Source organism: Manihot esculenta, chromosome 14 (assembly GCF_001659605.2).
Source record: "Manihot esculenta cultivar AM560-2 chromosome 14, M.esculenta_v8, whole genome shotgun sequence".
Classification (NCBI taxonomy): domain Eukaryota; kingdom Viridiplantae; phylum Streptophyta; class Magnoliopsida; order Malpighiales; family Euphorbiaceae; genus Manihot; species Manihot esculenta.
Window position 1 is genome coordinate 11180027 of NC_035174.2, and position 18536 is coordinate 11198562.

The window sequence follows — 18536 nt, forward strand, 5'->3', positions numbered from 1 at the left end:
CTGCTGTGTACTCATACAATTTGCTTGTTGCTGTTGAGTCAACAAAAGCCGAAAAAAATTCTTAGCTTTGAAATACTGTTTAACAGTATGGCCATATCGTTCACAAAATTGACATTGAACTTTTGATCGAGAGTCTTGATTACGATCGTACCCACTAGAATTAGATTTACCGTTCGAATATCCGTTCGATTGATTAACAGTAGGAATAGATGCAGTACCAGTATATTGTCGACCATAGGAGCCTTGTTTGGATGAAAACTTGCTATAGTTCGGCTTTCGAACATGATTAGTAGTAATCAAAGCAATATCATAGGACGAATCAATATGCTTCAGATAGAACTCATGAGCTAACAATTTGTCTTAAAACTCATCAAAGGAAATTACAGTATCGCACATGGATGGCAGCAGCGATATCGCGAAACTCAGGTCCAACACCTTTTAGAACCTGAACAACTAAATTAACATCACTAACCGCACTATCATACAAAGACAATTTCTCAGCTATGTTTTTCACATTATTAAGATAATAAAAAACTGAGCGGAAATTTCATTTTGTACGAGACAACTTATTACGCAGTGATAAAATGTTTGTAGCCGACTTATTTGCATAAGTAATCTGTAGCTTTTTCCATGCCTCTGCAGAAGTCTCAGCATCAACAACCACATTTATAACAGAAAACGAGAGTGAAGATCGAAGAGCAGTAAGAATTAATTGATCTTGATACTCCCAATATTCATAATATGGATTGAAAACCTCTTTTTCTTCTTGAGTAATAAACGCAGGAGAAATTTGAACAATACTAAGAATATACTCCATAAGACTAACACCTTTAAATAGAGTAGAAACTTGAGCTCTCCATGTCGAATAGTTTGTAACCGTAAGCTTTAATGGAAATTAGGTACTGTTCATGGATACAAGAGAACGATTGGAGACATGAGCAATATTTGTTATACTAATAAATGCCATAATTGAAACGGAAGAAACGAAAAAAAAATTGAGAGATTTTTTGGATCAAGCTTTGATACCATAAAAATTTTTTATCAAAATAAAAATTTATTTTATTTCTGATATAAGTGTAGTATAAATAAATACTAGAAAAGTCTAATATATAAAAATTTCAACTAACACAAAGCTAACAGAGTTATAATAGAAGATAAATTTTTTATTATAATTTCAAAACCGAATCAATATTATCTCTAATAGAGTTATAATAGAATATAAATTCAAGTGGTTGATTTTGATTGTCATTCTAAAATTGAATCAATATTATATCTCATAATTGTTATTATTTTTTAAAGTAAAGGATGGGAAATGGGAAATTGCAAATTCAAAGAATTTTTTTTTTAATTGGGAATGAGGAGTGAAGACTCGATTTTAATAAGCAATTTGCATATATTTTAGATATTGAATTAAACATCAGACGTAAATTCGAGTGTTATTATTATTTCACTAATGAACTAATATAATATATATATAAAGAAAAAGGATGTCTTATTAAAATAAGAAATTAAAAAATGATAACAAGATATTCGTGTATGTAAACAGGAGTTTGGTAGGGAAATTTCCAAATAAAAATGGAAGAAGAAGATCAAATAACGGTCAACATTGTCCAGCATTTGGGTTCTCTTTACTTGTAGCTTTGTTTCCATAAAATAATAAAGTTATTAAGAGACGGCAATCACTCGCCCAACCATTTTCCTTCCTCTTCAAAACGCCCAACAAAAATCTTTAGGCCGGTCACTCTTTCAATTTCTTTCTTTCTTCTCTCAACAAAATTCAACCAATTTTCTTGTTTCTTCAGGTTTGCTTCTTTCACTCCTTTTGTTTTGTTTGTCGTAGCTAGCATATCATGCTTCAGCTTGTATTTCTCGCTCTTTGTTTGTCTGTCTGTGAGTTCAGCTTGAAGCAACTTAAGAATCGTTGTATTTGTTCTTTGTTGGTGTTGAATTCTGAAGTTTTGGTTGCTTTATTATCTGGGTTTGATTCGTTTTATCATTTGGTTTTGTGGGTATAGGAGGATTTGGTTCCACTTTAAGGGTTTTGGCACTTTCTAGGTCTAGCTGGAAGTTCGATCTACAGCTCATTGAAGCAACTATGTTGTTAGTTTGGTGAGCAGGTTATCGAGGACTTGGAAGAATTATTGTTAAGCCCAAATTTGGAAGTGATAAAAATCGATATCCACTTGTCTATCATTTGCCAATTTCTTGAATTCTTCAGGGAACTATGATTCCTTGACTCGAATTGTCTTTGGGTGTTGGAGTTTCAGCTACTTTCTTATCCGGGTTCTCCCTTTTGTCAACTTCACAAATTGGAATTTGAAGAATTCCTTGAGTTTCGTGGTGATTGTCCAGAATTGTGCTCTGAGTAGAGTTCTGTGAACAGAAGATTTGTTGGAGTTGAATTTCAAGCTAATTTTCCATCTGGTTTTCTCAACACAATTGGTTAAGAGCAGTGGAAGTGAATTATTTTGGTTGAACTTATAAGCTTTATGGGGTTGTAATTTTGTATTTCTTTCACATCTATTCATTTTATAGAGCTTAGTTGCGGTTAGCTGAATATTGAGATGTTTTCGTTAAGCCTAAATTCTCAAAGATGTAAATGGAGCACATTATTTTATTGATGATGGCTGTTTCTGCATTGGCTCTGTTGTTATTGGTGCAATTTCCAAGCGCAATTGCCTCTGGGTTTGACATACAATCAAAGGTTTGCGGTACCGATCACATAGTCTATTCAAATTTTCATGATCAGGAATTGTTTTACATTAATGGAAGTCCTGTAGACAAAGATTCATTTTGCAAGCTTGTCCAGTTCCACTATGCAAATGGTTGCATCTCTGAGAGTTATGATGGCAGTAACTACTGTGGGCTGGACCTCTCATTAGGTATGTGCTGATACAATTTTCTTGATCTGGTTTTTTGATTTAGAAGCTAATTTAGCCATTTGTTGTAAGCTTGCAAGTTGCAATTCTATGAAGTTCGTTACTCAACTCTCAGGTTGAATTTTTATTTAACTGTTGCTGTTTTGGCAGCTAAGTCTACTCTCAAGCAAGGAAGAAAACTTTTGCAGAAGGTGGTTGGCGAACAGTCCAAAAACCATGATGTTGGTCATGATCTTCCTCCTAAAGAGAAGAAGAATGATCCTACAACCTTTTCAACTGGCAAACAAGTCGGCTTAGTAGCAACTGGAATTGTTGTCATGAGCTGTGGTCTTATGTGTCCCTGTTTTTATAGGAAAAGGAAACCAACTGCACACTCTGTTCTTGCGAAGGATCCAAATTCAAGTGAGTTTAGTATTTCCATCACATCATTCAATATTTGAACAAATTATTTTCTCGATAATTTTAAGGGTATGATTCACTAATTATCTGCAGATTTATAATTGAGAGATTTAAATCAAGGGTCAATAATTATTAAACTTTTGCTTTGTTTTTACTTGATTTTTTATTTAGTCTACTGCACCAATAAACAAATAAATTGGAAGTGCAGTCAAATTTCATTTATGTCCAGTTCTTCTACTTATATCGATTATACCTCTTCCCACCCACTTGCACTTCTCGAGTTCATTTGCATCTCTCCTGAATCTGTTCCCCTCCCTTTCTGTGGATTCTATGAGCCATACTATCTGCACTCTCCCAACCTCTAACTTGCATTACAATTCTGGCTGCATTACTTGTTCAACCACATTTCAGATGTGCTCCAATCAACTTTTAGATGTGAAATAGCAAACCCAGCTGAAAGCTCCCAGGTCGATCATAAATTAAATTTGGCACATATAGAATAAGTAATTGGCCATAAGTTGATGAAGAAGTGGATTTATTTAGTGATCACCTATTTTTCTTCCTCAGTATGCTTCAGTTATAAATTTAATAGTTTTTCAATTGCATTGTTGCAGTGGATTCAGTATCCTCTATTGATGTGAATTCTGCTACTGAAAAAGTTCCACCCAGTCCACTTCGGGTGCCACCTAGTCCTTCTAGATTTTCAATGTCTCCCAAGCTCAGTAGACTGGGATCTATTCATCTCAATTTGAATCAGGTTGCAAGAGCTACCCATAATTTTTCTCCAACTAATCGGATTGGAGAAGGAGGCTTTGGAACTGTCTACAAGGCCCAACTAGAAGATGGGCAGGTGGTTGCCATAAAACGAGCAAAGAAGGTAAATAATAATATCCTTCATGAACTTTAATAGAAGAATGTCCCAAGATTACCATATTAATTCTACATGGAAGAAATTTGCACTGCGTCAAATTTAAATGATATAGGTCATGCACTTTGATACAAGTAATGTATGACCGATTTAAAAGAATTTTGTTATGGCACAAAGTTAGTTAACAATTGAAACATGGAAACTATGTTGCTGGTATCTTAGGACAGAATATAGTGAATAGAGTTTAGTTTGTTTACATAGGACATAGGAGATTCTATGATGCTGAATTGAGTGGATATTAGAACAATTGATTCTCTTATAACGTGCAAGTATAATCAATTTTTGGGTCTGGAACTAAATCATTTCTTTATATCGAATAAGAATTTCCGTAGTAATAGCAAGGGAATTTTTTTTCTATGATAATCTGTGTGTACATCAACAGTTCTGAATTGCATCATTTTTACCTCAACAATGCTTGGCCAGTGAAATTCTAACTAATGGAACATTGTTGGAGAAGTGACGAAAACCCTATAGGAGATATTGACGGTGGATTATTTTGTGAAAGAATGCCTGGGTCATCTCAAAATAAAAAAAATAAAAATATAGGAGATATTGACGGTTGCATTCACAAGAAGTTTCTTTGTGATAATAAAAAACCTTTTTAACTTTAGCAAGTAGGCTTAATACAAAAAGTAGAAAATAAATAATATTAGTGTGGCCCTGGTCAAGTAAAAATGCAAAGGGAAAAGTGGGTCGAGGTAGTGAAAAAGGATGATGCAGCCCTAGCTTTCTCTTTCTTTTTTTTTTTTCAAATTTATCCCTAAGTTGGGTTAATTGAGGAAGAAACTTAATTTGGACTTTTAAAAAAAAAGGCAAGGATGTCTTCTGAGTTGACAAGGACATATATCTAGTATTTATTATGCAGGGAAGAAAATACTTTGTTCTAATTCGGGGGTCCATTTTTCGAAGAATAGCAACTCCCTTCTTCTGTTGGGTGGAAATCTTTGTTGTTAGTGGAGAACATGACTGTCGTGTGTTTAATTCCCCTCCTTTCTTCTTTTGAGTTGGCCTTACTGTTAATGAACATTAGAGTGGATTTAGAGATTCATATTCTTTTCTCATCACTGAATCTGCAAATTTTCAATTTTTTTTCCTTAGTATCTTCTGTTGGTTGATGAGAAAACTTTATATAGGAACACTATGAGAACTTGCGAACTGAATTCAGCAGTGAAGTTGAGCTTCTGGCAAAAATTGATCATCGGAATCTGGTGAAATTACTTGGTTACGTTGATAAAGGAAATGAGCGTCTTATTATTACGGAGTATGTGCCAAATGGTACTCTTAGAGAACATTTGGATGGTAAGCTTATGTAATATAAGATCATTTGAAATTTTCAATATGGCCAATGACTTTTTTACTAATGGTTTTGATGTAATTCCCTGCAGGTCAGCGTGGAAAAATTCTGGACTTTAATCAAAGGCTTGAAATATCTATCGATGTTGCACATGCGTTAACTTATCTCCATACATATGCAGGTTAGACATGTGCCAATATCATTAGTTGTTTCAGAATCATAATTTCATAAACTTGGATATCAATTTGATTCAAATGAATAATCTGAGAAACATATGAGAAGTCTTTTAGAATTATTTGCAGTGTATATAGTTGGTAGTATAAACCACATATCAGCTAAGGGTGTAGCATTAGCCTGTAAGCGGAAGCCTCTTATGGCTAATAAGATAATAATATTTACTTGTGGAATCAACTGTAGATGCTTTAGCCTGCAAGTAGTTCAAGTCAAAACTGATCACTTAGGTTCTGTAATATCAACACTGCCACTCTCTATGTATGATAAGGGTTAGTTTAGCGTTTTAGATTTTCCGTCGATTTAAAAAGGGTTTTCTGGCCAGAGAAGGTTAGGTCATTGACCGTTGCTAATTTCACTGTTCAACAGCGTCAAAACTCAATGCTCACAACCTTTCTGTTATGCAATGTTCTGATGATGGCTATCAATATTAATCTGCACTGGACAATAATGTCAAAAGACCATGGAAAGTTATCTCCTTCAATAGTCATATATGATTTTCACTTTTTGCAATCTCACCAACCATCTCATTTGTGGAAACAAAATATGAGCCATATATTAAGAAGATTTGCTTAAGAGTGGAGTGTGATATCAGCGAGGCCCTATTGCAACTTTCTATCTCACTGGCTTCCATAATCATGTATATGCTATCAATGACAGTTTGTCAATGGCAAATAGTTCTCTGGACTGGAATTTATGATCCTTGCTAGCTGGACCCCATAAATGTCTTTCTTTATCTTTCCTAGTGGAAGGTAGTTCAGCACTTAGATCAAAGCTAAATTTGTTAAATGGTTCCACACACGCACATAAGAAAAGGAAAAGAGATTGTATTAAGAAACAATATGTGTTTGATGCAGAACATTTGATTAAAATTCTCTACTCTTTTGGTTTTGAAGATTCCATTTTAGCTGACCTTTTAAAGATCAACAAATTGTCTGCTGGTCTTTGTGTTTAAGGGGAAACTAAGGGTGAGTATTTGATTTCTTTAGTTCAAAACTGAAAAGAAGAAAACTGAATTAACCAAATTTCAGAATTTTGCAAACCAAACTTAATCGAATTTGAGGAAAACCAAACTACCCTTGTTCCGTCCTATTTGGTTTGTTGGTTTGGGATTTTAATGGGCCTTTTTTTGGACCTTATTTTTAGTGTTCTAAAATTCAACTGAACTGCCTAGCTATATGCCTATATCTCCCTAAAATCAAAATGGTACTGTTTAGCTACTTAATTTTTTTTCCCGAAATTTCTCAAATAAAAACCGAACCGTAAAGTAAAAAATTCTTAAAAATCAAAACTGAACCATATCAAATAAGAAATAAAACCGAACCAAATTTTCAAATTGATGCAGTTCAATCTTTTTTTTTTTTATTTGAGCTGAATATTGCTCAAGGAAAAGTATGTTGAATTTTCCATAATTATTGGAAGCATGTATTACTGTTAAATTTAATGCCCATTTATTTTGGAATAATCTCCGAGGCTCTTCATAATCTCATATTTAACATTCTACCACTAGGGTTGCCGAAGACAAATTTGAAGTTGTTGGTATCTAATTAAATATGAATCATGTAAGTGAATGTGAATGTTATACAAATGAACTGTAGCTTCTCATTGATTATGTAACACATTCCTTTGAGTAACTTTTTTGGTACATTTGGAATGGGGTTCTTGAAATCCTAGAATTTTTTCAATTCTTGGGAATTAAAGAGAAATTGTAAATGGTTCTCTTGTTCAGCATACAGTCAATCCTGGAAACTAAGGGCAGTTTGGTAATCTAAAAGATTGTTGAGACCTCTTAATCTTATCTCATTTAAATGAGAAATTTCACAAATCCATATAGGAGGTGGCACTACATATCCCTCATTTCTAGATATTTCAAAAGTCAAGGGCGTTATCAAAATTCACTAATTCACTATTTATTTGAATATTACCATATAATGGATTCTTTGAATTTACTCACCCAAAATCACTCAACAAGATGTTACCTAAGCATCTTACCTTGTGACAAGCAAGTGGTGTTCATTGTGTTGCTGCATTGGGTTGTATTTAAATATTGTCTTGCAAAATTGCAACTAGACACATTAACAGTGAAGGCCACATTCTTGTAGTGAATTTAGCAAGTTGTCAACTTGCGGAATTTGCTATCCATTTAGTAAGGGTGCCAAATTGCTGTAAAGCAAGAAGGAATCAAAGAATCAAGAGAAATAAATTCTCAAAAACTTCTATAATTTTCAATTATAATTATAATGATAACCTCCCTTATAAAATATTTAGATAGAGGTATTTGTAGTTTATCACTAGTCCTGTTAGTAACTAATTAGGAATGCTAAACCAAAGCAAATTAGGAAAACTAAATAAATCCTTACTATGAAAATAATAATAAACGTAATAATAACATATTACTGAATAATAGAACTCTAGTACTCTAAACTTTCTAATTCATGAATATAATTCCTAAGTTGAGTTGTCCTAATACTGCATCATGATCATGATCATGCAGAAACATCCACAAGAATTACTGCTAAGAGGGGGGGGGGGGAGATGTGCATCGGGTTTAGGTCTATCCAATTCCAATGCTATCATGAATTTGTCATGATCTGCTTTATAAACCTGTTCCACCACAAATCACCTCAATTTAATTAAGGCTTAAGTTCAACTAGGAGATTCTTTAGGCCCACTGATATGAAGGCCTCTGGCAGGAAAAAAATGCAGCAATATACTAAAGTATGTTTAGGACTTTCTATGAACTGTTTAAATTGCCTTTATGTATGATTTAAATGCTAGATAGCTGTATAAAGCATACTAGACCTCTAAGGCCACAGCATACACTACTCTCTGTAAATTATTATACTTATCTGATGTATCATATCAAATTATTATTTTCTTATGTATTGATTTTTGTCTAATATCTATGATTGAAACTACTAGTACACTGGAATTATATTCTCATCATCCTTTTCCTCTCATGCTTCTCAGATGCTTTATTTTCCCATAGATTTCGTCATCACTATATTTTGCTAGGCCATTGGTTAGTGTTTGACTATTCCTTATTTGTTATGTATTCACAATAGAGAAGCAGATTATCCACCGAGATGTCAAATCATCCAACATTCTTTTAACGGAAAGCATGAGGGCCAAGGTTGCTGATTTTGGATTTGCCCGACTTGGTCCTATGGACTCTGATCAGACTCATATTTCAACCAAAGTGAAAGGGACAGTGGGTTACCTGGACCCTGAATATATGAAGACTTATCAACTCACCCCAAAGAGTGACGTATACTCATTTGGGATTTTACTTCTAGAAGTTCTGACAGGCCGTCGTCCTGTGGAGCTGAAGAGACCAGCAGATGAGCGGATTACACTTAGATGGGTAAGCTGATCCTCTCTGCATGTTGCATGTTTTATTTTGCTGCGACTATGATATTAGTGTTCCTATTCAATACCTTGGCATGTTTATATTTTTCAAAAATATGGGATTGCAGAACATATCTTAATGAGTCACTATTGATAATCAAGAAGGAACTTCTATGACAAATGACAAAACTGTAGAATGAGATGGCCAAAGATTGTCAGCTTGGCTGGATGTCAATTTCAGTTTAGGACTTAACCTATCTTTTTGTTTGTAAGCAACTAGAAGCAGTATATCAGACTTTCTATGGGCAACTCTTGCCCAACTTTAGCAATTGCTTGCTTTGAGAGATATGTTGCACCCCCCAACCTTCAAGCTGATCGTTACTGTTAAAGCTATAAAACCATTCTTGAAGCCCTTACCTACAAGTTTAAGCTTTGATGTTGAGTGGTTCTTAAGAGCATCTGCGTCTTTCAAACCAAAAAGTAAAAAGTACTTATCATGGCTAGCTCCATTTATAAAATAAATATTTCAGTACAAGGTAAAGCAAGCTTGTGCCAGTTCACGCTTCAAACCCAATGGCATTTGCGTGTGAGGTGTGTTAGCAATGTAAATCTGTTCTTAGTGATTAACCTACAAGTTTAAGCTTTTAGATTCAGTGGTTTCTGGCAATTACCAATGGGTATAGTTAGTATAAATAGAGAGATTAAACAGTTAATTTCATTCACACTTGGTGTTTCTCTTTATCCCTCTTTCAAAAATTAAACATTTTGGTGCTGGAGTTCCATAAAATTCTCTTTAGTCCTTCAATACACAATATCATTTTGGACTTATTTTAGCTCATGAAGTCCGAAATACCGAGTTTATGAAATTCAAGAGCTGAATTGTTTGGTTTTGAAAAAAAGGAGGAACAAGGTACATATTTGGCTGAGATTGAAGAATTGAATTGAATTGATGAAATCCAGTTACTTTGATAGAGGTATATTTGCTTCAATTCAATTTGGTTCAATTTTCAATTAATGCGAAGAATTTTGAAAAAATTTAGAGAATCTTGTATTTCACTCTTAATCTTTACAATTGGTCTATATGATTATTTATACACAAAGAATATATTTAAACATGAAGCAAATAATCAAATAATAATTACAGAGATAATTAAAGATTCTAATCAAATCAAATCATATCCTTAGAATCAGTTAGGATCAACAAATAAGTCAACGCTCCCCCTCAAGTTGGCTCAAAGATGTCATATATGCCCAACTTGCAAATTAGATTATGGTAGATCTTGGTGTTGAGCCCTTTAGTAAACACATCCGCAGGTTGCCCAGTAGAAGTCACATGAACTAGGTTCAAGACACCGTCTGTTAATTTTTCTTTAATGAAGTGCCGATCAATTTCAATATGTATCGTCCGGTCATGTTGGACTGGATTTTGTGCTATACTTATAGCAGCTTTATTGTCACAACATAAAGTTATCTTGTCTCTCTCGAGCAATCTCAACTCGTTCAATAACTTCTGTAACCATAAGAGTTCACACACATCTTGAGCCATTGCTCTGTACCGAGCAACAATACTTTCTTTTTTGCTCCTCCAGGTGACAAGGTTCCCTCCCACAACTGTGCAGTAGCCAGAGGTGGATATCCTGTCATCAAGAAATCCTGCCCAATCTGCATCTGTAAAAGCTTCAACTCGGAGATGATCATGTTTGGAGTAAAGAAGCCATTTCCCTGGCGCAGACTTTAGGTATCTTAAGATGCGAAGTACAGTCTGCATATGAGTCTCGCGAGGGTCATGCATGAATTGGCTGACTAAGCTAACAACATTGGCTATATCCGGTCGGGTATGTGAGAGATAAATCAACCTTCCTACCAATCTCTGGTATCTTCCAATATCCACGGACTCACCAGTTCTTGCTTCCAGCTTGTGATTACTTTCAATGCGAGATTCTGCTGGTTTACATCCCATCATACTAGTTTCTTCCAAAAGATCCAGAATGTACTTTCTTTGGGAGATGAAAATTTCTTTTTCTGATCTAGCTACCTCGATACCTAGGAAATATTACAGTTTTCCTAGATCTTGGATTTCAAATTTCTGAGCCAACAACCTCTTTAGTTGAGCCATTTCTTCTTTGTCATTGCCTGTCACCACTATATCGTTAACATAAACAATAAGAAGGGTGATCTTACCCTTGTAATGTTTGATAAACAGAGTGTGATCAACATTGCTTTGTTGGTAACCAAAGGACATCATGGCTTTGCTAAACCTGTCAAACCAAGCTCTGGGAGATTGTTTTAGCCCATACAAAGCCTTTTTTAACATGCACACCTTTCCTTGTGTCTTCTCATCAGCGAACCCAGGAGGAATTTCCATGAACATTTCTTCCTCTAAATCTCCGTGGAGGAAAGCATTCTTCACATCAAATTGTTGCAAATTCCAGTCCAAGTTAGCTGCGCAGGATAACAGAACTCTGATTGAGTTCATTTTTGCAACTGGGGCAAATGTCTCTTGGTAATCCACTCTATAGGTTTGGGTGAATCCTTTAGCAACCAATCTGGCTTTAAACCGTTCAATTGTGCCATCAGCTTTGTGTTTCACTGTGAACACCCATTTACAGCCAACGAGTTTCTTCCCAGGTGGGAGAGTGACAAGCTCCCAGGTCTCATTTTTAGCCAATGCTTTCATCTCTTCAATCATTGTTTCCTTCTATTTAAGATCTGCAAGAACTTTCTTCCAATCCTGTGGAATAGACACAGAAGAAATAGATAAGGCAAATGCTCTATAGAAAGGAGACAAAGATTCATAAGAAAAAAAGTTAGAAATAGAGTGTTTAGTATAAGATCTGACTGCTTTTCTTTGTGCAATAGGTTTATCTAAGTCATTGGAGCATTCAAGAGTTGTGGGTAACTCACCAGAAGAAGATTCTTGACTCTGAGTAGACTGCATAATGGCTTCTTCTGTCTTGTCTCTCCTCGAATACCTTCTCAAATCTGGCTTGTCCAAACGACTAATTCTCTCTCCCTAATTGGACATCTCCCATTGTCTACTAGAACTCAAACTTTCTAGTTGAACCATATCATTCAGAATTACAGAATTCGGGATCACCTCTTCTTGCTCATTATTTTCCCCTTGAAGAGGTAAGTGGGTGGTACTGAAGTAGGGTTCAGTTCTCGGAAGATAACATCCATACTGGTTAAGTATTTCCTAGAGGGAGGATGATAACACTTGTATCCTTTCTGCATTGGAGAATACCCAACAAACACACATTTAAGGGCCTTGGAATCCAATTTCCCTGTCATCCTAGTATGGACAAAGCAAACACACCCAAATACTTTTAGTGGAACAATGTATGAATTCTTCTCTTGTAAAACCGCCAAAGGACTCATAAAGTCAAGGGTCTTGAGAGGCATTCTATTGATAAGATAAGCAGATGCAAAGATTGCATCTCACCAATATGTTTTGGGTAGATTCATGGTGAACATAAGAGATCGAGCTTCCTTCAATAGATGCCTATTTTTCCTCTCAGCAACTCCATTTTGAGCACTAGTATAAGGATAACTAGTTTGGTGTACTATCTCATTACTCTCCAAATAAGCAGAAAAGCTACTATCCATGTATTCTCTTCCATTATCAGTTCTCAAAATTTTCACCTTAGTATCAAATTGAGTACAAACCATCTTATAAAAGGATTGAAAACAAGAAAAGACATTACTTTTAGCTTTAATCAAATAGACCCAAGTCATTCGAGTGCAACAATCAATAAAGGTGACAAACCATCGATTACCAAACAAGGAGATAGTTTGAGTAAGCCCCCAAACATCAGAATGAATAGTCGCAAAAATAATTTGACTTTTATTATGACTCAAAAGATAGGATATTCTAGTGTGTTTAGCATACTTTCAAGCATCACAAAATAGAGAGTCTGTGCCACTGTATTATTTTCTGATTGACATCCATATTTTCTCCAAAACAGGCTTGAGATATTGAAGAACCTGGATCACCCTCCAACATATATAAGCCATCATGCAGCCTACCATTGCCAATCCTCTTTCCTGTGCGAAGATCTTGAATAACACAATGATCAGGAAAGAATTCAATTTTACAATTAAGGGCATTGGTGATAGCACTGACAGATAAAAGGTTGACAAGAAAGTGGGGAACATGAAGGACAGATGATAATTTAATGTTGAATGTGCAAATAACAGAACCTGTTCCGGATATGGGAGTAAAAGAGCCATCAGCAATTCTGACACAATCTTTGGTTAGAGAAGGAAAATAATTGAGAAAACCTTTAGAAGGACCTGTCATGTGTCTATTCGCATCAGAATCGATAATCTATGGAACGTTATTAAGTGAGGAAGCATTACCTGACTTTACAAAGTTAGATGTAGCACTGGAGGACGAGTAATCAGAGTCAGGAATTGAGATCCTTTTACTTTCTGCCATGGTAAAGATTTATGAACCGTAAAAGAATAGGAGGTATCCAAGGTTGTACACATAAGAGAGTCCAATCGATTCACCAAAAGACCGGGTAGCGGCACGAAAAGGCCGAAAAGATGGTCGGAATCGTCGCCGAAGTGATCTGAGCGGCGAAGCAGCGTCAGGCGATTGGTCACGCGCTGGGACGGGCGCAGGCTTTTCCAGCGTCGGAGCTGGGCGATCGGCCGACAACAGTCCTGGCGGCGCTGGCGATGAGAGGAGGAAAGACTCCTAAATGGGTTAGTACCAAAAAAGGTTGATCTAGGGTTTTGAAACCCTAAAGAGGAAAAAATTGAATTTGAACCCTAAAATCAGGAAAAAAACTCTGATACCATGAAGAATTTTAGAAAAATTTAGAGAATTCTTATATTTCACTCTTAATCTTTACAATTGGTCTATATGACTATTTATACACAAATAATTATATTTAAACAGGAAGCAAATAATTAAATAATAATTATAGAGATAATTAAGGATCCTAATCAAATTAAATTATATCTCTAGAATCAGTTAGGATTAGCAAATAAGTCAATATAATGATTTCTAAAGAATTTAGTTTTCGATTATCGGTTCGGTTACCTTTGATTTTGTAATTGAACTAATTAAAATAAACAAACTTTTATTAATTATATTGATTACTTATTAATACAACATTTATACTCATTATTTAGTAATAAAATATTTGTCTTCATTATTCACTAAAATAAGATATATTTATTATTTTTATAAAATAATTTATTATTATTTTTTTTATAAAAGAATTTATTATTATTATTATATTTTTATTGTATTTTAATTAATTATAAAATGAAAAAAACATATATCTTTTAATTTTCTTTTTCAGTTAATTCGATTATAATGTTGATGACTGATTGAATATTTTAGTTTTGATTAAGTTGGGGTTCTTTTTTTCAAATTTCGGTTCAGTTTGGTTAATATTGTAAGAGTCGGTTAAAATTTTGGTTAGTTTAAATTTCAATTCGATTAATCCAATGGTCAACTGCACTTAGAGGGTTACTCATGCTATGGAAATCTACTTCTCTGCATCATGATAGTTCAAACATACATAGGTCTTCCCTCACGGTTAAGTAGTGCTTATATCAAGTCTTCGATTATTGAACCTGCAAGGACAAATTGTTTCCAAATATACTGAATTAGAGAATTATTTAAACAAAAAAACTTTGATCTGTGTACTAGAATACATGCTTTTTAGTGCAGGATTATCTATTTTAGATATGTTGCAATAGGGCAGTTTAGTTAAAAAGTGTGTCAAACAGTCAAGAAAATAGGACAGTTTAGTTAAAAACTTTGCTCTGTAAGGAGTTTTAACCAATAACGTTTGATTAAGACAAAATTTAGAAGACAAAAGGTTAGAAGCTGAAATTTCTTATTGAATTATCGAAAATTAAAAAGTGTGTCAAACAGTCAAGAAAATTGCTATTTATAATAGAAAATTTTCTAATATGAAAAATTACGAAAAAATCTAAAAAAATAATAAAATTGACCCCCTAAATGATGGAATTTTCGCTTCAAACTTTGACAGTCCTACGGCCCTCGTCACGTTTTCGAAAGTCGTACGTCTCAAAATTTCCTTTTTGAAAAGTTATTGTAGGCCTTCAACGGACGTCGGCAACAGAAGTTAAGGCTGGTCTAAGTCAGCCATAAAATCTAAGGCTAATTACTCCGTATCATTTCCTTCTACTTGTAAAGAACTCGACCTCGAGTTGTCATCAGCAAGATAGTACTGAAATAAATCTACCACGTTAAATGTCTTGAAAATTTTCATATAAGCTAGGAGATAAAAAATATAGACATTGTCATTAATCTTCTGAATAATCTGAAATAGATCAATCTTCTTTGAGTCAAGCTTTTTCTATCCTCCACCACGTTCCTTGCGCAGATATACTATAATTTGATCATCGACATTAAAGGACTTGAAACACCTATGTTTATTTGTTGCAACTTTATACTTGTCACTGGCTTTCACAAGACATTGTTGTACCTGCTTGAAAATGTCACACGTTGATTGGCCAAGTTATTTGTTGCAATATTGTTATGAAAATCTATAGGAAGGGCAATAAGGTCAGTTGTATGCGCTGTCATTCTCCTGTACACAACTGCAAAAGGGGACATCTTTGTAGAGTTATGAACAAAACTGTTGTAAGCAAATTCTGCTTGGGTAAGAGCAAGATTCCAAGCGGTTTTCTTGTTATTGCAGATGCAACGCAGAAGATTGCCAAGAGTGCGGTTCACTACTTCTGTTTGGCCATCAGTATGAGGATGAGTAGTACTACTGTATCGAAATTCAATCCCAAAATACTTTCGTAAAGTCACCCAAAAGTGGGCTAAAAACTTCACATCTTTATTAGAAGTAATGCTCTTAGGTATACCATGTAAACGAACCTCCTAGAAAAACAGTTTTGCAATATGAGAAGTATCATTAATTTTCTTGTAAGAAATGAAATGCGCCAGAACCTGTCAATAACAATAAAAATGGAATTAGATCCACCTTCCTTAATTCACCCAACTTTGTATGGTGAAGGGTGAGGCTGTGTAGGCAACTGCAGTTTCTCCACCAATTGCTTAGGTATCAAATTCTCACAATTGCAACTATCTATAATTAGCCTGCAAATTCACTTCTCTCACTCAACACTTTGCTGGGAAAATCTTCCTTCTTTGCGTCTCATCCTCCTATTTCGTTGAGCATAAAATTTTCTTCACCGCATAGGTGACCTCTCCATCTTCAGAACCAACAATAAAGCGAGCATCTTCATCTATTTCCTCCTCAGATTCAACCACCTCCTCAACTACGTTAACCTGTCAACGATTATTATTAACTCCCCTGCGTTTTGGATAATTATTCGATCGATGTCCAGGTTGTCTGCAGCGATAACATATCTCCAGTTGGTTTCTGATAAGGATTGGTTTTGCCCCTTTGTATGTTGTATTGACGACTTCCTTTCCCTTACTGTCTCTCCTTTCTTCTACATACCAGAATTTACAGTTCTAGAAGTCTATCCGTTGTAATTACCTCTATACTGCTGAGTTCCTGTCGAACCAAAATTTCTGTAATTAAAATTCCGATTAGACTGATGTCGAGACTGCCATTCAATACGTTTTTCCGTTCTTTTTGTCATCTCAATGGCATCTGCCAAAATAAAAATCGCAGCTACTCCCATCATATAGCAAATTTCGTGATTCAGTCCCCTCTGATAATGGGCAACCTGTTGGGCTTCGTTCTCACAATTATCACACCTCGCTTGCAATTGTAAAAACTCCTTTGTATATTTATCCATCCTTTGACTCCTTTGAATACAATCATGATATCGGTTATACAAAACCTAGGCGTAATCACTAGGCAAGAATCGCTATTCAATCATCTGCTTCATCAACAGCCAGTTTCTTATAGATTCCAGCCTCCTGCGATAGTGTTCGTTTTGAACAGAATTCCACTATACTGCTATACCACCCTTCAAAGCGTTCGGCTGCGGCGGGTTGGTTGTTACCCTGTTATAGGGATAACTGTCCGATCATCTCCCTCAATTCTGCCATCGATGCTTCAATTGCAACGAATCGCGCCTCTTAGTTGTCAGCCATAGATGAACTTCGCTCTGATACCAATTGAAATAGGACAGTTTAGGTTCCATCAGAAATTTTAACGAATAACGTTTGATTAAGACGAAATTTAGAAGAGAAAAGGCTAGAAGCCGAAATTTCTTATTGAGTTCTTGAAAATTGAAAAGTATGTCAAACAGTTAAGAAGATGTCTATTTATAATAGAAAAAACCCTAACATGAAAAATCATGAAAAAATCTAAAAAAAATAATAAAATTACAAAATTGACTTTCTAAATGATGAAATTTTCGCCTCGAACTTTATGACAGGCCTACGGCTCGTCACATTTTTTAAAGTTGTGCGTCTCGAAATCCCTTTTCTGAAAAGCTATTGTGGGCCTCTAATGAACATCGGCAGCAAAAGTTAAACTCGGTCTAAGTTTGCTACAAAATTCAAGACTAATTTTTCTGCATCATCTGTACATCAGATTATTTTGCATTAAAGCCTTGGAGTTTTAGTAGTTTTCTTTTTTCCCTTTTCTTAGTAGGTTGTTCTTTTAGAGAGCAGATTCTTGCTGTTTAATTAGCCAATTGGAACACTTTAAAAAACCTGAATCCCTTGCTAACATTGGAACACAAGTAGCAGAGTTCCAGTTTCACGGATTTGCTTCGGCAGTGCTTTTTCGTTAATCTACTCCAAATATGCAGCATGGTAGTTCACTTTGAAGCACTAAAACCTTTCAAATTTTATGCAGGCCTTCAGGAAGTACAACGAAGGAACTATGGTAGATACGTTGGATCCATTAATGGAAGAAAAAGTAGATGGAGAGATACTCATGAAAATGTTTGCTTTGGCAATCCAATGTGCTGCGCCCATTCGAGCAGATCGACCGGACATGAAAACTGTAGGAGAGCAACTGTGGGCAATAAGGGCAGACTACCTGAAAAGTGCAAGGCGTGGTTAAGGGGAAAATAAAAGTAAGGAAATCTCAAAGTGGCTTCATATTCTGTTGTGCTCTTTTATTTTCATTTTATGTTCAGCCTGTGTAAACAAATTCTAAACAAATTCCATTTTACTGTGAAGACAAACTTTGCTTTAATCTTGGTCCCTTAATCTTGCTTCACTACTCATCATTTTAAGAACATGGTCTGATGCTTTGGTCAGTTTTTTTGCTCTTTTTAATTTGTTATATGGCAAGATGTCCTGCCATGGATAATGTATAAAAAGATGAAGTTCATTTGCCAAGGAAGATCTTTTTACCAAGTGACAGGTTACCCACATACAACAAAATCTCTAGTTTTTGGACTTGATGATGAGATTAAAAAAAAAAAAAAAATAGAAGCATGATTTGTTCCCAGTAAATTAGTGGCAGAAAGTAACTCAATTGGCTAGAATACATATATATAGAGTAGCTTGTATTAAGGAAGATTC

The 18536-nt window shown here is 35.0% G+C and overlaps 1 protein-coding gene across 2 annotated transcripts; it reads left to right on the forward strand.

Annotated features, from left to right (window-relative positions):
- The first annotated feature begins 1588 nt into the window (after positions 1-1588).
- Positions 1589-18204, forward strand: LOC110599635 (calmodulin-binding receptor-like cytoplasmic kinase 3). Of its 2 annotated transcripts, XM_021736112.2 has the most exons (8): positions 1589-1802; positions 2016-2882; positions 3030-3281; positions 3893-4155; positions 5340-5505; positions 5592-5681; positions 8797-9095; positions 17860-18204. In XM_021736112.2, the coding sequence occupies exons 2-8, from the start codon at positions 2600-2602 to the stop codon at positions 18067-18069; spliced, it is 1563 nt and encodes a 520-aa protein (XP_021591804.1). In that variant the 5' UTR covers positions 1589-1802; positions 2016-2599; the 3' UTR covers positions 18070-18204. The 2 variants fall into 2 exon arrangements, with proteins under 2 accessions (XP_021591804.1, XP_021591805.1); XM_021736113.2 differs by having other exon boundaries at positions 1589-2882.
- The last annotated feature ends 332 nt before the right edge of the window (positions 18205-18536 follow it).